Genomic DNA, 24,715 nt, shown 5'->3' on the forward strand with positions numbered 1-24,715 from the left:
ATGGCCTTGTGACAGCTCGGCTTTGACCTGAAACATGACACTGTGATGGTCCCTTGCCGCGAAAGGGGATCCAGGCTCATGGTTGAGCGCGAGCGCCACTCACACTGAAGGAAATGGGAAAATTTCACGTTTCGAATCTGGAGGAGGCTGCTGGTGTCGACACACACGCACACACACACGCAGACACACAGACAGACAGACACACGCACTCCATGAACGCAACAGCAGCACCAGCACGTCGCTGAGGACATGAACACGTCAGCGCTGAATGCCTCACTCATTTCGCTCTCTGGAGAAAAGGGCCCCTTTGAACAAAACAGCACCAAAGACTTTTGTTTGCCGGGTTTGACCCAAAGTGGGCGGGATCTCTGTTGTTTACATCTGTGTGCGTGTTGCTCCCACCGCCCGCGCAAACCTCATCTCTTGCAATTAATTCATGCACTTCAAAGGTTCATCACTTCCTTCATTACGTCCTTCCCGGGAGATGCATTTATTTAACGAGAGCGGGAAAAAAAAATGCACCATTTCAGCCTCTATGTACATTCCTGGTCCAAACGTACAGCTGAAGCCCCTGGGATTTCCAGTGTGCATGGACAGTTTTACGTATAAATCTAATGTTGAGGAAATGATTAAAAAAAAAAATATTGCCAGACCAGCTGTCATAATAAAAACATACAGCATATTTACATTTTACATATATTTACACGTATTCATTTATCAGACGCTTTTCTCCAAAGTGACGTACATCTCACGATTCTGAATCACGTTCCTAATCTCTTTTTACATATATATAAACATTTACGTTACATTACAGGAGTAGCTGCGTAAAGATTTATCTGCTGTTCAACACATATGATCTCAGTTATACAGCATGAACATTTACACTACATGAATTTAAGGGCTCGTGGGAGAAGTGAGTTGGAAGAGGCGTGTTTTTAGACCCTTTTTAAATGTGGGGACACGAATCGGTTTGGACGAACTCACCGTTCAGAAGGATACCGCGGTGCCCTCCTCCGCTCGGCGATCCGTCACCCTCGCGAGAGCGCGGGCAGCCGTGGGGAGCCGCCCTGATGGGCGACCTTGTCGAGGAGAGCCGTGTCTAAAAACAGGATCGTCCACCGCAGGCGGGCCACATGCTCCGTAAACTCAAACTCGCCCCGAGCAGCGTACGAATCGAAAGGGCAACTTGGAGCAACCGGGGCCTCGAGAGAGAGAGGATTTTAAAAATACATATTAATAAACTGTTCCACCAGTCAATCAATGAAAGAGGTGACTGGCAAAATGGAAAAAAAGATCTCGACTTCTGAGGTCTGTTCCGAGGGCGGCCCTTCTGTCGCACCCTTGGGAACGTACGCCCTTCCGTCATAGCTACGGTTCCTCCGGCTACATATTTTTCATATAATGAGCTTATTATTTGTTAGAACAGCATTTATCCTAGTTCTGCGGTAATTTTAATTCAACAACAGGTATTTTATTCACTGCCGAAGATGTGTGTCACTTTACACATGGACACCTTTGCTTTTTCTTGAACAAAACCAGCTACTGTACGCACTTCCTGCTTCCTACTTCCTGTCACATTGACAATCCCAACCAATCACAACACGGATTACGGTTAATCTAACTCTTACTAAAGCAGCACATTCGATACAAATGTTTAGAGACAAAGTAGAAAAATTTAAACATGAACTCAGTTATTTAAATCACGTAAACAGCTTTTATAACACGAGTACTCTTACACTGTCATAAATAAAGCGTTTCTCTTGTAGAACATTGACACTCCAAAAATTATTCACTCCCTTGCATAATTCATGGGACCTGTTGTGATAACTTAGGTAATAAGCAAAACAATTCAATAATTTATGTTAGCAATATTATATGTTGGTGGTTATGCATAAAAATAACTTTTCAGTGACATTTAGTCTGGGAACCTACTACTTTTGCATAAGAAGTAAAAGGTCATTCAAACCCCTACGACTTGGAATTCAGTTCACGGGATGATTGCAGGGGACAAATGAATCCCGTCAGGGGAGGGGGTAAGGGAATTGAGCCAAACTGCTTCTGGGAAGCACGGCACCTTTCGACGGGTCAGGTGCGATAGTAGGGTAGCTGGTAATGTAGTGGTTAGAGCTGCTACCGTTGGACCCAAAGCTTGCATCTTTGATTGCCATCTCCAGCTGTAATACCCTTAAGCAAGGTACTTATCCTAAATTGTTCTGCTAAAATTACCCAGCTATATAAAGGGGTAAATAATTGTAAGCAGCTTAATGTTGTAAGTTACTCTGGAGAAAAGTGTCTGATAAATGCGAGAGCCCTCAGCGCGACACATCCTTCAGGAATCGTGACTCGTCCCCAGAAGACGAATCCCTTAAGTGGCGCAGCTCCAACCTGCCGGGGGGGTGATCGCTGTGTGGCGCGACGAGCCACGTTTAGCACACGCTTCCAATTTTGCATGGCTGACTGCCATGGAGGCTTAGTGCTGAAAAATTATGCAAATCTCCAAAGAAATGGAATCCAGGCTGACTAACCGTAGACGGTGACTGATGTTTGAAAAAGGATTTAAGAAACAAAAAATCCAGACAAAGGAGGTCTCGGATATTTGACTACGATCTGAATGGTCGACGCCCAGTTGTGACGTCACTTCCTGTCGCAGCGAGGAAAGGCGAGTCGTGCTGAAGACTACAAGACCGTCGCACACCTGGGAATCGCTTCCAAAGGGATGGGAGGAGCCGCGCGTTCCTTTCAGTTGCGTGTTTATCGGTTTACGAGCAAAAAAAGGTGTACAAATACCACAGTAATCCTAGATACCTTGCTCAACAGCTATTGGCTTGTGGGACAGCACGTGGTTAAGGATCCGGGTTCGAACCCTGCCACAGTACGACTAACCAAGTTTCTTACACCGAACCGATAAGCTGTATAAAAGTGTATATCTGTGCGAGTCGCTTTGGAGAAATGAGTGTGTACCGAGTTGGGACAGCCTGTCTGATGAACTGGGGGCGTCCCTGATGCTCCAGGACAAGCAAGGGCGGGTTCATGAAGCTCACAGAGCTGCTACCACAGCTGGAACATGAATGTGAATATGAACGTACCGACGTTCCGCAGTGGTTCACGTGTGTCGGTACCAGCGATCGCAGTCACACTCGGTGCGAACTGTGCGTTTGCCGCATTTTCTCTCTGGTGGTCGTTTAATGTCACGTCGGGGTGATCCTGTGTCCCCTTTGGGAAAGGAAAGCTGGACTTGTTTGGGGACGGAGGTTCTCGTGGTCTCCTGTCCATGGAGTAGTGAGAACTGAGAGTCCATTCGGGGGGAACTACATCTTTTGTTCCACATTTGACATTCGCTCAACAATTCTGGGCAGGAAAGGAGATGCTGTGTCTCCCCAGAGATGGACACTCTGGGTTCGCTCTTTTGTTCACGTTGTCCCACATGTGTACTCAGCTGGACTCACTTTCCACTGGTCCCATTCGTCCACAAATACACAATTAGCCAGGTACTTCATTGTATTTTGGTTAATTACGGTGTATTGTTTGAGGGCAGCGGGTCACGTAGTAATCGACAGTTCGGGGTTCAAATCCCACCTCCTGCTGTAGTACCCTTGAGCAAGGTACTTACTCTGAAGCGATACAGTAAAAATTACCCCTTCAAAGAAATGGGTAAATCACAGTAAAAGGTCGGAAAATCTTGAGGATCACACCGCAGCAGCTCTGAGCTCCTTCAGTAACGGGAGTTTCCGAAATCCTCTCGTTCTGTCCTGGATTCTTCTCCGTCACCTTCCTCTTTGGGTGCCACTCCCTTACATTCCAGGAACACACCGATTGATGGCTGAAAGTCACATCTTGGATGGGCAGAACCCCTGATTACATCTGCTATCTGGCAGCGAGGAAGTTTCAAAGTCGTCCCCGGAGCAACAGGTCGTCCAATGGCAGCCTTGTCCGAGACTCCCTCGGTGTCCTCAGGGTCACCACCGGGGGCAGAGCAGCCTTCCGCAGTCTCTCATGGCTACCCTCCCTCGATACGATGCTGTCAGCTGCAGAAAAAAGTGCGGATTAGCGAACCGTCCCCTCCGGCACCCTGCGGCCCCATGTTTTCGCTCCCACCAATTAAACAAGACCCGTCGGGAACTCTCGAGGGTTGCGAGGTCTCCGCGCATCAAACGTGCAACACTCCTCTGTTCCAGGCAGAGGCACTGACCCCACGAGCCAGAAGTGGAGGTAAAAATTCAGACTCTGGTCGAGCGTCTAGTTACGGTACGGTGATTCGAGTGAGTCGCTCTGAATGTTAACGACTGCTTTGCAGCGGAAGGTCAAGCTGAATTGGGAGCACAAGAGACGAGTGTCCAGTGGTCCATGCAGGGGTTTGAGGATGGAGAAGAGCACAGGCAGCAGGTCCGTGGCATGGATGGACTCGGTCATGGCGACAATGAACACACCCCCTTCGACGACAGAAGTGAGGACTGACCGCTGCCTCCACTCAAAAGTGACAAGAGCATCACTGCGCTGACAGAAAAATTTTGGCACCGCTCAAGTCTCCAGCTGGCGTGGCGTCCGAGCCAAGAGACGACCAGCCTGCACGCAGGAATGGCCAATGACGACTTCCCTCGGGGATCAGTTCCACGGGACTGGAGCACCTCGATGGGTCCGTACATCCTTCCCGCAGCAGGAACAGGTTACAGGCTTTTACCTCCGTCCTGGAGCTGCTCTGTATCACTTGAGAAGAGGCAGAATAAAGCGACGCCAGTCATGTGATGAGCTGGTGGACAGGAAAGAGAAAACAGAAGCACAGAGCAAAGGAGCCACTCAGCAGCCCTGCGGTCTCATCCTGAAAACATCAGGTGATGTAGAACTTGAGGCCCTGCATCCCACGAGGAGAGTCGGTGTTCTACTTTGGAGACGTACTGAAAAGCCCGACTTCTCCGCTAGCAAACGCAACTGGGACCAAAGTCATAGAGTAAAAGGTTAAAAAAAACAGTTGAATTATGGTGATCCCACAGTTTGGGTGCTCTTTACTGCTACCTATCCGCTCACGCGAGACACACAGCTGGTATTTTCCCCGAAGCAGAAACTTACAAAATAGAAAAAGTAAAATAATGACATTAAAAATTAACAAACCGGAAAAATAGATCACAAGCGCACCAACAGAATATGTGCATAAAGGTGTAAAATTGAGAACTGTGAGTCAGTATTCCGTACATGAGAAAATAAGCACCGGTCACAATTTTGTCCAGAGGTGAAGAACAACGAAATGTTTATTAAATCATTTCAAATCTCAGTTAAACTCCTTTCAATAAGTTCAAACATTTCAACTTTTCATGAGGAAACAAAATGCTCTTCACTTTTTCATTCCTTTATGGTCTACTAGATACAGGTTTTCAAAGAATGTGTTTAAAAACAGACCAGCAGGCACAGATTTAACTAATAGGCATCGGGGGAGAGGAGAAACAAAGTAAAATAAAAAGTCAAGCAACCAAGCATGGACAAATTACCACGTTAGGAGGTATAGCACTAGCAATAGGAAAAAGCATGCTGAAAATTATAGCAGTTACAAAAGAGTCTCCCAAACACAGTGACAGTCGTACGCAGACTAGAAACGCAGAAACAGCGTGAGATACATACATGGAGTCGGGCACAAGAAACGTGTCCCAAATACTGAAACCTGAAAAACCTTAAAAATGGAGAACGAACACACGGCGACCGACGGCCAGTGTGTCTGTACAGCTGAGAAAACACAAGACAAACTCGAGTGCTGGACGTCGGCACAATAAATGGACAGGAGGTGGACAGTGGACACATTCAATGCTGAAGACAAACCGGGACCTGAACCGCGCTCCACCTGAGACGGGCGAAAGGTGCCTTGGCCGTGGGTTCGGACGCGCGCTGCAAAACGTGCCAAGCGTTCGGAACGTGAATGACTCAAAGGTAAATGTCGTCACAAAAGCGGACACACCAAATACTGCGTGTTAAGTAATATGAGAACGACTGTCTTTTTAAAGCACGTAAAAAACGGAAAATACATTTAAATTCCAGTTTAAATTAAAAATGGCACTAAAATGAAAAATCAATGCAGACAAAAAGGATGTTTCCTTTGCAAACACAGTTTTGTTTGCTGTAGTGTCAATGATAGAGTGTGTGTGTGTGTGTGTGTGTGTGTGTGTGTGTGTGTGTGTGTGTGTGTGCGCGCACGCGCACGCATACCAACGCTGTAAAGCTGTGTCCATGACCAGCACATCTATAGCGTTCTTTATTGTACAGCTTCCGGCTTTCACCCTAAACCTCCACAAATGATTACGTCACTTCACACTGAAACACTTATACCGCGTTCTTCCCCTTACCCACACAGTAAAAACAGTTTAATACAGTTTGATAGTGTAACAAAAATCAATAAATTAGACCCTATGACAATCGCTAGAAACACTTAAAAACCATGATTGCCTTTCCTCTCAGTGTAGGAATATAATAAAACACAGTTGGCACAAATGAGCGCATTCGTTTATCGTTTCGTCTGCTTATAGTCTATACAGTAAGAAGGTTTAGTCTTTTTCAAGAATGTTAAACCCTGGGTAGGAGGGGCTGTCGTGTGCCTGCTCTATCACCACCCATGCCCCGCCCACAAACATCCATGCCTCACCCACATCGCTGCCATGCCCCGCCCATTCCTGCCGCCTTAATCCCCCACATGGTGATGGTCCTTCGGTACGTCGTCCTGCCAGCAAGCGGAGACACAAGAGACTCAACGTTGTGCCAGAACGCATTTTGGGCGCACAAATGAAACAAAGCCTACAGCACGAACACGTGGTCATGACTGAACTACTCACAAACAACGTTCGCCAGCATCTCCTCTCGGGCTTTGAAAGAGCAACGCATAAATACAGGAAATAAGAGAACGCGTCATCGCGGATGTTCCAAAGAAGAGTTCGTGAAACACTCTGAAAGTCCTTCGTTCTTACAGCAAACAAGTCTTGTTCGAGGCTCCTTCAGCCACTCAGCATAACGGAAGGGTCGCGGCGCAGGTACAGTCAACCCAGCTGGACTGGACCCAACTGGACTGGGCTGGGCTTAATCCAGCCCCAATATGAGTTTGCTTCTTTCCATTCGTTCCGCTTCCATCCCAAGGTCCAACGGCAGGGCTCGGGCTGGGCCCACGACCCGACGTAGCGTGACAGCTGGCGCGAGGAAGAGCGGGATCAGGAGGAAGGGGATGGGAGACGAGGAGGAGGAGGAGAGAGGAAGGAAGTCAGTCGGCACCGAGAACCGTCCAAATGCCTCCCTCTCCCGTCGTGGATGCCCCGCCCACTCTCCCGTATCTCAGCAGGGCAGAAAGGTCATGGCCGGAGGTCACTGCCGGCGATCCTCCGTCTCTGACCTCGAGAAAGCCATCACCACATCCTCAGCACCTGGGGAAAGGAGACAAAACGATTCGCCGTCACAACCCGACGCCCCGACAACTCGGCTCTAAACCGAGGGATGTTCGCGTTACGAGGCATACCGCGTCTCCGTGGTGACGAGCAGAGAGGGAGAGGAGCGATGAGGAGCGGCTCTCGATTAAACGGCGTGCCCAGTCCCCTCGTGTTGATTGCATTGTTGGGGCCAGAGAACTTTCAATGCGCTTCTCCTTGTTTACTACCACCGAGAGGGTGGGGTTAACGGTCATCTGCTTGAAGGCTGATCTCTCCTCCAAATGAGAAACTCATTCCAGCCCCCCTTCGTCCCCACTCGGACTGGAGGCCCAGGGTCGAGGTCTTCATCCCAAATCCCCAAGAGCTAGAGCCCAATGCGCCTGCTGCTACAAGCTGACAGGGAGGCGCTGCTTTTCGCTGCAAAAAAAAGCTTCTTTTCTTCATATATCTGCTATTTACAGTGTTTCTGTCCACCTGCGTTCACCCTCTGAGTTGATGGACGGCAGCAATGAGCAGCCAGACGGATTAGGAGCGTGGAACCGCTTTCATTCAACTCACTAGCATGGTGTTTACAACTTCCAGATGAATAAGAACACGAGAGCCGGACATGTTTATGGGATGAATGAGCCAACAATTGACACCAAACGGGACTTTCTGGAAAGGAGAAATTTTTACGTTTAGTGTGTGTGTGTGTGTGTGTGTGATTTTTGCAAGTCTTAGCAAATGTTTTCATTTATTACAGCTATTTCTAAGATTTTTACCAAACCTAAACAGTAAACAAGCCAAGCGATGTTTGCATTATTAAGTGTTTATTGATTATGAATTGTGAAGCGGTAAAAGTGAGAAAGAAATCCGAGCCACAGACTTCCGGTGCAGGTTGTGTTTGGAAGCTGAGCAGCCAGTGCGCTCTCATGTCGATATTTATAGCCGAGAGCTGGCAGCTGGTTCCTTCGGCCAGGTACAGAACGTGAACAATAACTCCGTATCTTATGGGGTTCCACTTTCAACACATTTCAAGCGCTGGAAAATTTGCTGCGTTGACTTCCGCAAGTTCAAGTGCCCAACAACCCCTCCTGGGACTTGAACCCGTAACCTTCTGGTGTCAACAGCAGCTCGGTAATCACAAGGCCACCATCCTCGCTTGTCGCTGTGACTCAGCTATTCTGGGAACGGAAAATCCTGCGCTGACAATCCGCTCCAAACGGTTTTCAAATTGCGCAGCTCAACGATCTCTGGGTTCGCCTCGGCACAAAGGGAGACGACCTCTGACCTGTGACCCCGGCAGCCGGTGAGGCCGCATGTCCACCGGGCCGGGAGTAACGAGCTAATCTCTTCATCGACCACCTTTCAGGACAACCCACACCGTGGTCTCGGCCTGAACGGAAGCACATTTGGACAGGGTATGAGGTGTGGGGTGGAGAAACAACCTTGCGGCTTTCCGACCCGGGAGCTCTGCAAGAAACGGAGAGCGGCCCGTTTTGCCGAAAAATGAGGTGTTGTTCCTCAAGCTGATTCGGAAACCCGGCAGCGCTGAGGACCAATTAAACCAAACGGCGGATGACAAAAGTGCAGAGGGAAAGCAGAGCAAACAAAACGAGTCGAGGAAATAGGAGTTTTCGCTTCCTCGCAGCCGCCCACAGGAATATGGATTCGTTGGCCTCCTCCGAAATACACATCAGCAAGATGGAAAGAAACAGAGAGAAAGTTCTGCAGTAGCTTATAGTGACTGAGTTGGAAAGCAGGGGACGTGATGCAGAGGGAGACGCAACAAAAGAATGACAGGTGTCAAACAAGGGAGCAGAGCTGCATACTGAGCACAGGAACCCCGGGGAGATACCAGCAGAGAGACACCCGTGGGTACAACGATAAGTCAGAAATGTTCCTCGAGATCCATTTAGAGGAGTACACATTGCAAAACAGACACCTACTTTAAATGGCTTCTCCAACGATGAGTAAACATTACAATAATATTACATATTCATGTGTGTGCTGTACCTGAACCGCTACAAAACATCCCTAAGGACGAAAGGGGGTGAATACTTTTCAAAGCTGGGCTTTGGAGTTCTGTATTTTTTTTTTTTTTAACTTCCTTTTAAAATTAAAGGTGATTATCGGCCATCGAAATGCTTTGCTAACCCTTCTAAGAAAAAAAATCCAGATCAAATGTGTTTTGATTGGGAAAAAAATAGTGGAACAGTCTAGGGGGTGAATACTTTCAACACCAACTGTATATAACATATTTCATTATGTCCGATGTATAAAGATCAATTGTGCAATGTGTTTCCACCACTCTGGTTACAAGATTCCTCCCCATCGTCGTCCTTTTCCAGAGATCACAGTGAGCATCACGCTGAGCCATATCATCCTTCCCACCGTCAACATTTTTCAGCTGAAGGGCAATAAATATCACATATTGTATTTTTATCATCATTATGTAATTGCTGAGTATTGCTCTTGAGAGACATTAATAAGCTCACATTTACACATCAGCACAGCTGGATCACTGACTGGAGCAATGATCTGTTCAAGTTCCTGTGTTCCAAGTTTTAAAACCAGGACCCTGGTAGGATTAGGACCGACAACCTTTCAGAGCAGTTCCTACTTGCATTCCCATGTTTCGCTTTTAAAATGAACATCTAGCCCTAGCGATTCACTGCTTCATCGGTGACAATGAAGTTATTCATCCTGCTGTCGAACCACGGAGACCTCCACCAAACCCTATTCTGCTCAGTCTTCCAGGAGACACTGGGAGACTTCAACCAATGGACTGTTCCGGCTACTGAGGCTGGGGTGTCCTCCACGCACATCTTCAAGGAGGCCTCGAAAGCTCGAGAAGATGGGAAACAGGAGGGTACGGCTGAGGGCGCTACTAGAGGTGAGGGTACAGTTGAGGACCACAGAGGTGGTCCGCTGTTCCGAGTGCCAAGAGACAACCAACTTTTCATTGGGCTCATGGAATGGAGGAGTCAACTTCCCTCTCGACGGCTGAGTAAATTCGCCTCTGTCCTGCAACGAATGGATCGGCTCGATTAAATGAGGGGGGAACAATGGACAGATCGGATGGCCAGGACTCGCAACCCCTCAGCCATCTTTGCCCCCTCAATTTGGCTCAACCAAATTCAGCCAAAACGATAACCGATAATTTGCGCACTTTTCACACAAGAGTGATTCAAACTGCAACATTTCCATACGTACACAGTAGATAGCATTTTTATGCTTTATTACAAGTGATTTCCACGAATTCTAGACAAAGTTGGGAGGACAAACTTCTCCGTCCATCTGCCCCATCAACAAGGCTACCTGCACCCTGGTGTTTCTAGCTCATTCCACAGATCTTCCTTTGCTTCCATTTCCAGGCAGCCGAAGAGAAGTCCTGAGAAGAGCGTTTCCAGCCAGGACGTGCGGAAGCTACGCAGACGGGGTGGGCGGCCTGGAATGCTGATGTGGCTGCAATGTTCATTCTCGCCATCATTCTTACTGCCTTCAACTGCTCCCACAGGCCGGATGAAGAGGGAACATGACTCTCCTGAAGAGCTATTGCTTTTCCCCACCAACGTTCAGGTCCTTCCTACTTTTCGTATCCGTTCCAAATATTACCGACTACTATCTGTAAAGTGGCCCCAGAATTCTCCATTTATTCATGCAGCAGAAGCTTTTCTAAGGCAACACAGAACTCAGGGTCTTGACTCCCATCTTTGAGTTTGAATGTTTCCCGTCACAGTTGGATTTCGCACGTCTCTCAGTCAAGTACTTGAGAAGAGTGCGAGCTGATCCGCCATTCTTCTGCTGAGATGAGTCAGCGCCAAGAGGTCTGGTGACAGCACGCACGCACGCACACTGACTGAAGCCGCTTGTCCCAAACAGGGTCGCGTGGAACCGGAGCCTAACCTGGCAACACAGGGCGTCGGGCTGGAGGGGAGGGGACGCACCCTGGATAGGATGCCAGTCCTTTGCAAGGCACCCCAAGCAGGACTTGAACCTCAGACCCGCCAGAGAGCGGGACCCGTCCAAGCCCACCGCGCCCCCTAATGGTGGCAACACATAATCATTATTTTGGTTGAACTGCCTGCACACACGGTGCACTCTTGGGCCAAAGGCTCCATCGCCAATTTGTCCGCTAGTTTGTTTCCATGGAAACGCTGGTCGTCACTGGGCTACAAACACGGAATCTGAAGTGTGACAGTCCTCCACCCCTCAGCTGAATCTCCAGTGCAGTGAAGGGACCTAAAAGGCCTTGAGAGAACAAAGTACAGCAGCACGGCGGCACAGCGAGTAGCGCTGTTGTCTCACAGTGCTTGGGGGATGTGAGAGGACGTGGGTTCGCTCCCCACTCAGCGTGTGTGGAGTTTGCATGGTTTCCCTGTGTCTGTGTGGGTTTCCTCTGAGTGCTCTGGTTTCCTCCCACAGTCCAAAGACATGCTGTTCAGGTTCCCCCATAGTGTGAGTGACAGAAAGTGTGTGTGTGTGTGTGTGTGTGTGTGTGTGTGTTCCACTGACATATGGATGAGTGACCCGGTGTAAGGAGTGTATCTAGCAGTGTAAGTCACCGCAGTGAATAAGGTGTGGGGGCTGATAACACTACATAGAGTTCATTGGAAGTCGCTTTGGAGAAAACTTTCTGATAAATGTAAGTCAGTTTCCCAGGTCATCGGTGATCCATGATGACTGCAGACAGATGATGAGCTCTGTGACGCTTCCCATGTGAAAAGTGCAGTGACGGAGAAGAGCCTGATGAAGAACGATGGTGCCCAGAATACGTGGAGAAGGGGAAGGAAACGGTACCGATTCAAACATATTTACCTTCTTATCTGTGACATGTTTGAAGATCCCCCCCGACCCCCACCCCCAGTGCCACTCGAGCTGTATAAGCTCCCTAACTGGCCCCCCTGCATACACATGAGCACTCCTCAGGAGGTCACTTATGCAGCTACTGTTGAACCGGGGCGATGATTTCGAGTCTAGCCACACATGCAGCGTATGAAACATGATGTTTGTCACAATGAGTGAAAAATAAAACAAGTCGGTCATAAATTCACCGATTAAAGGGTTAACGAAATTGCATCGATCGGTTTATTCAACTAGGACGTAACACAAACCAAGAATGTTGGCACGTTCTAATTCTTACCCCCCGTTGGGCCCAATCTCATGTGTAGTACATTACCGTATTCTTACAGTGACTCGGCACTTTCTGCTCTTACTTCTAACTGGCGTTGGCATGTATGCGGTGGGACCCAAACAGCTCAAGGACTCCAGCTCAGTCGAGACTCCAGGCTTGTGCGTGTGAGACAGATCACGTGTTTCTTTGCCTTTGTAAGGCACGTCCTCCCCGCACACATACGCGCGCACACACAAGCAAACGCGTCACAACGCCCTCCTGTTGTCAGGACGGAAACGTGTCGTCCGAGGAGCTGTATCCTAGCAACGGCTGCATCACCACGACCGCAGGAACCCGTCAGCGGCTGTTTGTGAAGGACGCCACCAGACGTGGTCTTCGGTCAAGGAACGTTTCCCCTGCCTCCGCGCTAGAGCTCGACCCTCTGGGGTCACACATCCAAGGTCACCCGGCTTGAGCCACGGGGGTTCTGGTATAAACCGGAGACAGCCTGCGCTGACCGCACCGCCTTTGGGTTCGACTGCCTCGTCCACGTGGGGCTGCGGTGAAGAGAGGATGTGGACGCAGGTTACGTTGCACCTCAAAGTGGCTCACCTTGGCTAGGGGTGTGGGGTGTTGTGTTTACAACTCCAACCGTCATAACTTTTCTCCAAGGAGACGTGGAGCATGAGCTTCGTTCGCTAAGCCTGTTACAGCCACTTACTACACGGCTTAATTAATTTTCAGTGTACCCATTCAGGGAAAGTACCCTGCTCAGGGTATTGGGGCATGAGGTGGGATTCAAACCCAGGGCCTTCAGGCAGGTATGATCGCTATGCCACCTGCTGCCTCATTAGTCTGAGTTCCCCTGCGAAGCCCACACACACGCACCCACACACACACCCCTCCCACTTTACACAAATTTAAATTTCCGAAGACCAGCCACCACTTTAACACGGGGTAAAAAGTGTGCATTTGGCCAGAGAGCAGCCAGCTGGAGATCGCATCTGTCTCGGTGTGACGCTTGGGCAGATGACAGCCCCCCAGCGGCGGGCAGGAAGTCACCAATCCGGCTAAATCCCAGAGAGCCAGCTGTCCGCCGAACCCTGGCGCACGGGAGTCGAGGGCACAAGCTGTCGGGGGGGCAGAGAGCACGCGGAAATACACGGGATGTCCGCAGCCGAGGGGGCGATACCGCGGTACCTGGCCTCGGCGCTTCTCCCCACACGCACAAGACACACACGCAGCTGGCTGATGATTCAAACTGGACGAGGAGCTACAGCGAGACACGAAACGCACCGCGACTGACGCAACCAGAGCCAAGAGCGTTTCCAGAGCCTCGCTTCGCACCCTCCTTCATGGACCGAGACGTGGTAAAAGCAGAAGAGCGCAGCAGGTGGCACGACTTTGCCGGGACAAGAGCGTTTTGGTGAGCAGCACTTTGCCGGAAAACAACCGTGACGATTCCTCCCTGCAGAACCGGCTCCGCTTCACCACATTTCCTCACCTCCAGGCAAACCGCCGTCACCGAACGCAGCTATTTCAACATCGAGGAAGGTGCGCAGAGCGGAGGTGAACCCTACAAGGTGCAGCCACACCCCCGCAGTGACGATGCCTTACATTTGTTCATTTAGCAGACGCTTTTCTCCAAAGCGACGTACATCTAAAAGAAAATAGCGTGTGCATTACATTAGCAGAAATGGACGTAGATGCAGACGTGTCATTCTTAGGTAAACTTAGTTCCCTTCACCGTATGAACCGACGTTCATCACACAAGTAGCTGCAGAGAACTTTACCAGAATATCGACGATTCCTCATCACCATCCTAGTAGTTTTTTTGCTGAGATACATATAAACCTCGTAACCTAAATACGACACACATATATAGCCTCGTGCTGTTTTTACCACGTTTGCCGACGGGCTGCGCTGGCTAAAGATACCCGACACCACTGAGGTCCTGCGAGCAAAAAGAAGCGCTACACACACTAATGATGCTGCAGGAACCTCCATGAGCTGCTGCAGCCCAGTGCGGAGCTCCTTTCCTCGCTCTGCTCAGCAACGGTGTCAATAATTGATCAAACAATTAGCTGCCTCCAATAAAATCCCTCTGCCCTGATTACCATGCGTATATGGTCTCGAGCTTCACTTCGGCGATGGTCTGTAAAAAAAATAAAAAAAAATAAAAAAGAGGAGCATCGTTCATTAATAATTCATAGCAATCTTCCAGTGAACTTGCAGCAGGGCATGCTGGGAAACTTTGGACATTAGGAAGGTTGCATGGACACCGCTATAAATACCCGTAACCACGCGGAGCGGAGCTGACAGCGGATCGGACCGTGGGCGCCGCACGGCCGCCCCTTCCATACAAAGCGTTCGGTCGTCAGACCTCCGTCACTCTAGCAGGTTCTCTGACGGCGCGTCCAAACGCTACGCGCCGCGTCACCGTTCCTACCAGTTACACTGTGACCCTGGGGGAAGCCCAGACCTCCTGGTAGCAGGGAACACAGTCCCAAAGTGTGGCGTTTCTCCTTAGTCCTGGAAGGAGCGCGGTTTCGAGAGGAGGCCCCAACAGCGCCCCCTGGTGGCCAAAGCCAACGGCCCAAATGAGAGCTGTCCACGCGGTGCGTTGGTCACATGTTCTTTGTCACTTCTCACCCAGCGGATGGGCCCAATAAAAACAAGTCGGAAGGGGCTGGGGTTCAGGGTGCAAAAACAAAAGGATAAAGGCAAGGGAGAGGGAGAGATTCCTGGATTCGGACCTTAATTAACACTCAGCCTTGACTCTGGGCTCCAAAGTGAGGCTCCGCCCCTGCTGCTCTGCTCCACACCACACCGCGGTACAGTTACCCCGTGGGGACCACCCCCATCACCTTCCCTGGGATTATTACTGTTGCCATGGAAACAGCTGCACGATAACCCTGGTCCCAGAGGACCTCCCAACCTGTGCGCACGCTGTGTTCGCTCCTCTCCCCCCTCACGACGACAGTGCTGCTCAAATATGTATTTATTCCTTCTCTTTGTCTCACAGTGCTGTTTCCGTGCACCTCGCAACCCCCCCCAACCCGAGAAAAGAGAACCGAGTTAACAACCCGCCGCACCAAAGACCAAACAGCGGACTGCTAAAGCAAGGAGAACAGGATGAGGGTCTGGACCCGTTGCCACAAGGTTGGGGGATCGGATCCCTTGAAGGAACCGGAGGTGCACCGAACAGACACAAGAGGGGGGCAGCATCCCCTAGTGACACAGCCCTCCACATCATTGGGCTCCAATCAAAGCCCTGGCGCCTCTATATACATCGCTTTAAAATATGCTAATGAGCCAATTAACAGGCACCTTGAATGCAAATGTGTCCAAGCGCCCGTCAACAAAGAGTGGCACACGATCCAAACGCCTCCTCTGTTCCCATCGACGGGACTCGTTCAGAGGAATCCAACGGCTGAAAGCGCTTTGCCCACGTCTGCGTGCGATGTGAGCTATGCCTCACGGGGGTACGCAGCGGCCCGTTTCCACGGAAACAAAGGATGAAGCGAGCGCGCCGGGGGCTCGCGGCCAAGCGGGAGCGCCGTCCCACGTCTCCCCCCTCCACGCCGCCTGGTCCTGCGGCAAGTGGACGCACATGGGACGACGCAGGGGGTGCCGTGGAGCCAGCGGTGTAACCAGTCACACATAGAGTAACGCTAAGGTACACTTTTACTACGAATCCAGCGGTGAGTCAGGATGGGACTCACAAGGCAGCTTCAAAACATGCACTGGACAGCATGGAGCCCCACCCACTGGGGAAATAGCAATTTACTGCTGGCAGGACAGAGGAAAGCAGAGCACAGCTGCAATGGTGTTCACATGGCGCCCCCTGCTGTCCACTGGACTAAGTGGAGCGGAGCAATGGGTCGTTTAATACCGCGTTAATCACCGCGTTAATCCCACGCGAACGACGCAGATCAGAGTGACGATCCGCATTGTCTTGTCTTTTTGATCAGGGATCTTGCTTCTCGGAGGGCAGGAACTCCGAACGTTTACCACGTTTACCCCCCCCCCCCTTCCCCGCAGTTTGAGGACGGACTCTCAGCTGACCACGTACCCTGGTCGATGGGGTGCTGCGGCAGTTGGCTCATCTGGCTGTGGACGACGCCGGCGTAGTTGCGCAGAAAGGCCTCCTCGCTCTGCGTCAGCTGTGAAGAGGGAGAGAGTGACCGAACGCCGCAGTAAAACTGCAAGTAAAACCGTGCTCATTTACCACAAGATGTGTTGTAGAAAAAGGAGAAATAGCAGAGCAGCCAATACCCCTCGGTCATTTTGTAACAGGACTAAGACAGCCCACTCTAACCTGAACAAAGGCTCCTACTCCGAATGTTCACGTTGCGAATGACTGAAGATACGTCAGTTACGTCACCTTTTCCCTTCCCAACGCTTTCGTAAATGTCGACGCGTATCGGAACTACGCGACCTGCGTTTACCCTCCGAGCCAGAAGAGGGCAGTATAGAGCAGCTCACCAGGGGACGCAAACTTTCACGCTCTTTTCGACGTTCCACGGTCGCTTATCGATAATTTACAATGGAACGCTGCATTATGTTTATGGATGAATCAGTCAACGGTCATTTGTGACTCTACATTAATAAAAATATTAAGTCCTCGAAAATTTTGAAAAAATGTACTGCAGCTATTTACAAGATTTTTACAGAACTTGAAAATGAACAAATAAGACTATTATGCAGTCGTTATTGACTGTGACCTGCTGCTCATAATGAGTTTGGAGATACAAACACAATGAGTTACGAACAGACTTCTGTGTTGGTAAGTGAGCAGCCAGGGTATAAAAGACCCCGAGGCTCCGCCCCTTGAACCTTTACACACCGCAAGCTACGTGGCACCGTGCGGTGACTGAGGGAACATCGCGTCCCTCCCTGCCTGATGGCTGACGGGTCAATAGGAGACCATGACCCCCCCGCTGGTGTCCCCCACTGCCCTGATGATGATGATGTACCGTGCATCGGCGTCACTTACGTTGGATCCCATCTTCTTGAGCATGAGCAGCACTCGCACCTTCTGCTGGATGTACATCTCCTCGGGCGACTTGGCGGGGGCCTGTTCGCGGTTCATCCCGCCGGCTCCTGTGGATCTGGAGGGAGCAGAGAGCGACAGGGTGCGACACCTTGTTTTTACACCACCGAACCCATGAAGAACCGAAGGGACTCCTGCGCCAGTAGGCTGTGATTCGCTGCGAGTCTATGGTAAAAGGGGCTTCGGAGTTACAAACACAATGAATTACGAACACCGTGACATCCGATGCAAATTACGTTCATAAGCTGCGTCGTCGTAGCATTGACCCGTTCGCACTCCTGGATCACGAGTACCTTGGGTAAGTGGCGCAGGTCAGTACTGCCTCTGGAACTAAAGGTCGCAGGTTCGAATCCCACCTCCAGCTGGAGTACCCCGGAGCAAGGTACTTACCCCGAATTGCTGCAGTAAAATTACCCAGCTGTGTAAAAGGGTGAATAACTGTGAGCCACTAAACACAAAGAAAGAGATGAGAGACAAGAAAGTGTCACTGAGCGGGAAAGTGAAGTCGAGCTGGCAGAGAGAGAGGAGATGAGCGATACGCCGTGAAGGAGGAGGAGGAGGAGAAGCAGAGGATGAAAGAGGCACCGCGGCGATGCTGGTGCATCTGGGCCCCGAACGGAGCCGGAGGGACTCGTCATCCGGGGCGACGAACGCACACGCCAGGCTCGCTCGTGCGAGGGAAAGCGCGCCATGAAATATTGACGACGGCTCGGCGGATCCTCTCCCGACACGCGCGTCGCAGGAGGACCGGATGAATAAATAACGGTGCAGACAAACGCTCCTCGGCACAAAGGTTCAAAGCGCTCGTCTGTTAAAGGTCCGAATTCGGACTCCTCCGCTTCAAAGTGGCTCATTTTCCGACGGCGTTTCACGCCGCGGCCGCGCTTCACGTTCCGCGCAGCCGGGGGGGGGGGGCGCTTCCCGGCGGCTCTTCGGCGCATGGCGAACAGCGCAAACCTCGTCCCGCTTCCTGGCGTTACGAACGCTCCGGTTACGAGTTTTCAAGGCGACCAACATTCTCGCGTTTATTTTATTCCATTACAGTAAAAACACGTCTCGTTACATTTTCTCCTCAAACTACCATCAGTCGTGGAGCGAAGGCGACCGCGTTTCGCCGATCAGCACACAGATGGCGGTAAAGAGCCCCGGCGTGACGGGAACATGGCGCCGCCTTGATTCAACCCGCTTCCACGGTGTTTACAGGCCCTGTCCGGGGTTCCCGAGAGTCGGCGATCGCTGACGAGACGAGAAATGCCGACCGCGCTCACGGGGCGAACCGGTCAACGATCGGCATCGAACCCGAGTTTGTGGAGATGACGTCTTTATTTTCAGCCAATTCACGTTAATTTTCACGTCTCTTACGGCTAATATTTGAGAGTGACAAAGGACAGCTTGTTTATTATAGCTGTCTGAGGGTAAACTGGGGGGTGTGTCTGTTAGTCTCTTTAACTGAGCTTTAGTTCACTGTAACGCTGTGGTAAAAGCAAAGTGAAGAACACAAAGAGTTACGAACACGGATCCTCCGTACGGAGGTACAAACCCGGCGCTGTTACGCGGGTTCGTGAAATCGCCGCGACGCGCCGGGTCCTTTCGTACCCGTGACCGCCGAGAGACGGCGGGGAAGGGCTGCGAAACACATTCTGACTGGTTTCTTTCCGAGGGTCGCGAGCAGGTAAATCATTAGAAATGATAGGAAGAAATTTCTTTTTACTCTGCTATTAAAGACTATTTCTGCTGATCAGTGACAAGAAATTATTATTATAATCATAATGATAATAATAGCAGCCCCATTAAATACACTCAAATTCAGTGTAAAATGACAAAGTCCGGGGGGGGATTTTTTATAGGTATTATACAGTATACTATATATTTTTATACACTATATACTCACATACATATGCTATAAACAGTAAATAAAAGTACTGAAGAGGACTCAGATGAAAGGAAGGATTCAAATGCATTTCTTTCTAACGGATATTAACTTTTACTATGTTTATATTTTAATTTACCTGACAATTTTCATAACAAATTCGAGTCCCGCTTGGGGTGCCTTGCGGCGGACTGGCGTCCCGTCCTGGGTGTGTCCCCTCCCCCTCCAGCCTTACGCCCTGTGTTGCCGGGTTAGGCTCCGGCTCCCCGCATGGGACAAGTGGTTCAAACTGTGTGTGTGCGCGATGCTTTTCTCCAAAAGGACTAGCAATGTTACGTTACATACAATTATTTAGCCTTTTAAATAGCTGGGCAATTTCGTTTTTACTTTAGCACACTAGGGTAAGTACCTTGCTCAAAGATACTACTTTTGCACCCCTAGGTAGCAGGTTCCAATCCCGCCTACAGCTGGATTCAAATGCTCCACTTTGGGGTCCAAAGGCAGCAGCTCTAACCACTATGCCGCCAACTGCCGTCACAGCATTTTGCACTACGGACAGAGTAAGCCACTATTATACACTGATTTACCCATGTATACAGCAGAGTAATGTTTACGGTGTCCGTTCAGGGTAAAATCCTCAATCAAGCGTAACTCAGCAGGAGCAGGGATTTGAACCTGTGAGCTTCTTCCTGAAAGGCAATGGCTTTAACCACTGCACCACATGCTGGACAGAAGGTATTTGCTTCCAGTCCCCTCAAAAACCTCGGTACCCTGAGAAGAGCCATAGGACACGGACACGTTCTGGAGTTTTCCGCCCCAAACCACGCGGCTCCTCGACAAGATGAGGCCTGAAAGGCTCCGCCCAGGAAAAGACAAAGCCCATAGGCATCCTGTTCATCACGGGGGGGGGGAGTGACTCCCACTGAACACTTGAAGCGCCCAGTAAACATATTAATATGTGCATAAATATTCACACGCGTGAATAAATAACACATCAACACAGAGTACTGCAATGATGACATCATTCCTTTCAGCACAGCTCCTGTTCCCGCACCCCCCCCCACTTAACATGACCACATTTACCTTGAATGGAGTCCAGACAAACCCCCCCAGGACAAAAACCCCACTGATATATGATACAACACTTATAATACCTTCCTTACTGCAGTATCATTATATAATAAATGTAGTATTTTACAATTCAGAGAACAGTGTTCATAAACTACAAATAATCAGAGGAATAAAAATTTTGTTAATTATTTGCCCCAGGGGGTTTTGTCCTACACACGGCAGGAATTTACGTATTTGAAGGACAATGCAGATACAGTGCATACAGTGCACAATACTTCCAGTTACTGGGCACTGGAGACCTCTTTACTCTGTTATTACCTCGATTACCTCAGTCGTGCGCCACATACAAAAAGGGGAGGAAGGAGGGGGATACAAAACACACAAAAACCTCCTTATTCAGCACAAGCAGAACGAAAGATGTAAATTTAACGGAAATAAAAAGAACATTGAAACACTAAGTGTTTTAATGGCGATTGAGAAGCGTGAACTAAATCTGAGCTCATTCACTGAATAAGAGTTTAAAACCTGGAGCGGCCACCGAGCGGCGTGGTGCTCAACGTCACGCGTGCGGTCAAGCGCGGTCACAGGGCGTTTGCTGACCCTTGCCGAGCCCCGGTCCAGAAGGAACACGAGGAAGACGGTCCAAAGTGTCCGTGGAAGCGTTCTGCCTGCCTGCCTGCCTGCCTCTTAACCCAGCGATCTGGTGCCGCGCCGCTCCGCCCCCTAGTGGTCCCGATCCCAGCGGTCCCAGTAGGACCGCTGCTGGGGCTGCGGCCCTGAAAACGCTCCAGTCTCCGGGTGCGAAACGATACCACGGTACACTTCGCGCAGGTGGCGCGAGTGACGCCCGAACACAGGGTGGAGACGGTCCCCAAGACCGGTTACAGGTGGTCGGTTCGAACCTTGGATGACGGCTGCCTCCTTCCTCACATCTTGGACCTCCTGCGAGAAGCCACTGTGAGAAAGGCAGAGCTTGTGGGGTATCTGGTACCGTAGTGGTTAGAGGTGCTCACGCCTTTGGACATGAAGGTCGCAGGTTCGAACCCCACCTCCAGCTGCCGTAGCCTTGAGCAAGGTACTCGCACTGATAATGGCAGTTTACCCCAGTAAAATTATGCCGCTGTATAAAAGGGTGAACAGGTAGGTACGTGTGACAGCGGGCAGCACGGTAAACCAGGTGTCCGCATGCGGAGCCCTAGAGGATCCCAGGAGCTACTGGAGGGGGAGGGTCTCGACCCGAGAATTAATGGGGCTGCGGTGGTTAAGGGCTCCAACGGAAGAACCACACAAACCGCTCCAGTGCGACTGGCACTCGATCACCATGATTTTACAGTGCCTCCATGAGTTTACCGCGTTGCTCATCTGTCTCACAGCTGGACATGAGTGTGACGCCGTCCTGACAAGAATGCCATCGTCAAGCCCTTAGCCGTCCATCGTGAGATTCGATCCCGGAGCCTTCTGGGCACGCCGAGTTGGGATGACTGGGAAGGCGGTGCTCTCGGGCACGACGGGGAGGAACACCGCCCTGCGAGGAACGTAGGTGTTCGCGCGGGGGGGTTTGCACACCTCGGCTCTGCTGCCGGGTGCCGAGCCCACACACTGGTGGTGCAAAGAGCGGCGACGACGCACCAAAACAACAATGGAGAGAGAGCGGGAGGGCGGTGTGATTGATAAGTAGGTCACGCCGCGGGAGAGAAGCATGTTCGCCGTTCCCACGGACCACGCCCTGCACATTCCGCGCCCCGAACCGCAACCATTCTCGACTCCGTGAGCCGGGTCCCGATGGACGGCCAACACGCAGGTGCTCGTCCCACACGTGAGCGTCGATGCGCCGATTACCGAGGGACTGCTTTTCCACTCATTACCCAGTTTTTACCCACAATCCCCTGGGAGAGCGTGCGCGAGAGGAGCGCCGCTCAATTGAAATGCGCAGTCGCTCGGCAGCAGGAAGCGCCCTGGGGGGAGCGGGGGAAGGGCGAAAAGAGCACCGAGAGGAACCACATGGGACTTAAACATAAAAAAAAAACTGTCAAAATACAGTCCCGCACATTTTTCTATAAATAACAAACTCGCTCAGCGAATACCATGAAATACTGCTCAATACCACAAAGTACCACACCCTCGACAGTCATTACACTGGTACAGTTACTGCAGTTTGCCCCAGGGTTAATGTTCTTAGCACCCGTCTGTCGACATACCTGTCCTGTCACATATCCACCCATCAACACCTGTATCCATCAATCGACAGACGAATCCACCCATCAATCCACACATATATTGATCCACGTTGGAGAAATCACCTGCTACACACAGAAATATAAATAGAAATTAAATATCAATGTATCCCTGCTCTGTTCTCCTCCACGTGTAATTTGCTGACCGACGCAAAGTGACATGTGGAGTGGAATTCAGCTCCACACGCGTGTTCACATGTAACGTGTCCCCGGGAACCTCTAGCCGCGATCCAGCACTGTGACTCAGGTGCGAAACGGTGTTTTATTCACCGTTTATCTGTTGCCGAGACGATGCCACTTTAACCATCGTGAGTTTTCTCCGTCTCCTCGGTGTCGGCGAACGTGCGGCGGGACACGGTGGAACCACACACCTACCGTGAGGCACAGAATGAGGTCGCGTGTCTAATGCGTGACATATGTGGGGCTGCCGGCGGGGGGGGGAGGGGGCCCTTCCCTGTGTGGGGACAGCTGGGTGCACAGGGGGTGGGGTGGGGCTCGGCACCCCCGCCTGCCCATGGCACGCCGAGGGGTGTGTGGGGTCTTGACCGGACCGCAGGAGAACATGCGATACACAGAAGATGCGGTCGGGGCCCGACCCGACAGTGCCATGGAACCTGGGCCTCGCCCCCTGGGTGGGGGTGGGTGCACAGCGGGGGTGTGTCCAGGCCCTGGGGGAACTGGGACTCCACATGCGGACACGTGGGTTCGAAACAGTGCAACCAAGAGTGCACTGCTTAGAGCGAACCTGGGTTCGAATCCCACTCCCATCTGTAGAACCCTGGCCTGGAATGCTACAGTAAAAATGACCATGCTGTACAATGAGTAAACCAGTGTAAACACCTAAGTGTACCACAGTAACAGTGTAACAGGGTACTACCAATACCCTGCTTGTGCACGCAAACACACACACAGGGTAAACGGACCATGTGCACAGTGCAGGTGGGGTGTCCATTGGGTCCGTACAGCACCTCAACCACACCTGCGCGTGCACACCTGGACGACACGCGGACCGAGCACACAATTCCGAACGCATAAGCGCGCGCGCACACACACCCGACACTGCTGTGTGTGAGCGAGCCGCGGGAACGCGCACGCCTGGGCACGGGCCGAAGTTTGCCCCACGCGCGAGTCTCGTCTGCACGTCCACAGACGGCGCGGGCCCACTCCTTTACTTACTTACACAAACACACACACACACACACACACACACACACACACACACAAAGAGCGCAAACCCCCCCGTCTCGCACCTCGCGGCGAGCACGAACCCCGTTCGCGCACCCACCTCCCGCGTCTGTCCTCGCGAGGCTCGCCGCGCACTCCCGCGGACACAAAGCCTCCGGCGGCGAGGTGGCTCGCGGACCCTTACAGGTACAAAGAGCCTGCCGACGACCGCCCGCGTTCGCGCGCCGGGGACGGATCACGAGAAGCACGGCGTCGTCGGTTCGCGCGGTGGCGGTGCGATCGACGTTTGCGTTGCGTGTGTGTTCGGTGTTCGGTGTTCGTGACGTGTGTGTACCTCACCCGCTCCCGCTCCGGGTCCGTGCCGCTCGAGCGCCGCGTCTCTCGTGCAGAGGAGTCCTGTTCCGGGGTCACATCCCGACACTCGCGGAGCCGCTCGCTCGAGCCCAATGAGGCGCGGGCGCAGTTCCTCTGTCCGCGCGGGGGCGCGCGCGCGCGCGCGAGGCGCCTCTGTCAGCTGGGCGCAGTGCCAGCGACTCGCTGCTAGATGGCGCGGGGAGCCGCGCTGTCTGCCAGGTGTCCGCTAGAGGGCGCTGCGTCACTGGGAAATTCGTCTGGGTTTATCTACAGCGGAGAAATACTGTAAATTACTGTACCGTGGTGTACAGCTTAAGTATAAGTTAATTCTATCCGGCCCAGCTTATAGCGGAGTGGTCAGATCCACAAAAGAGCGGGGAGTGTTTTTATTCCCCTCCACCAGGATTTATGTATAACTCCATTTGCTCATTATTATATATTGCCAGATATTTTTTGCTT

General features: G+C 51.2%; 1 protein-coding gene across 3 annotated transcripts; it reads right to left on the bottom strand.

Moving 5' to 3' along the window:
• Nucleotides 1-5,224: 5,224 nt before the first annotated feature.
• On the bottom strand, nt 5,225-24,395 carry LOC108923283 (beta-catenin-interacting protein 1). Of its 3 annotated transcripts, none has more exons than XM_018733952.2 (4): nt 24,242-24,395; nt 17,486-17,600; nt 16,562-16,652; nt 5,225-7,388 (listed from the first exon to the last, which is right to left on the bottom strand). In XM_018733952.2, exons 2-4 carry the CDS (start codon nt 17,579-17,581, stop codon nt 7,330-7,332), a joined length of 246 nt encoding a protein of 81 aa, XP_018589468.1. In that variant the 5' UTR covers nt 17,582-17,600; nt 24,242-24,395; the 3' UTR covers nt 5,225-7,329. The 3 variants fall into 3 exon arrangements, with proteins under 3 accessions (XP_018589468.1, XP_018589467.1, XP_029105460.1); XM_018733951.2 differs by having other exon boundaries at nt 24,237-24,395; XM_029249627.1 differs by lacking the exon at nt 24,242-24,395 and adding an exon at nt 24,003-24,230.
• Between the last annotated feature and the right edge of the window lie 320 nt (nt 24,396-24,715).

Source organism: Scleropages formosus, chromosome 2, assembly GCF_900964775.1.
Source record: "Scleropages formosus chromosome 2, fSclFor1.1, whole genome shotgun sequence".
NCBI classification, from domain to species: domain Eukaryota; kingdom Metazoa; phylum Chordata; class Actinopteri; order Osteoglossiformes; family Osteoglossidae; genus Scleropages; species Scleropages formosus.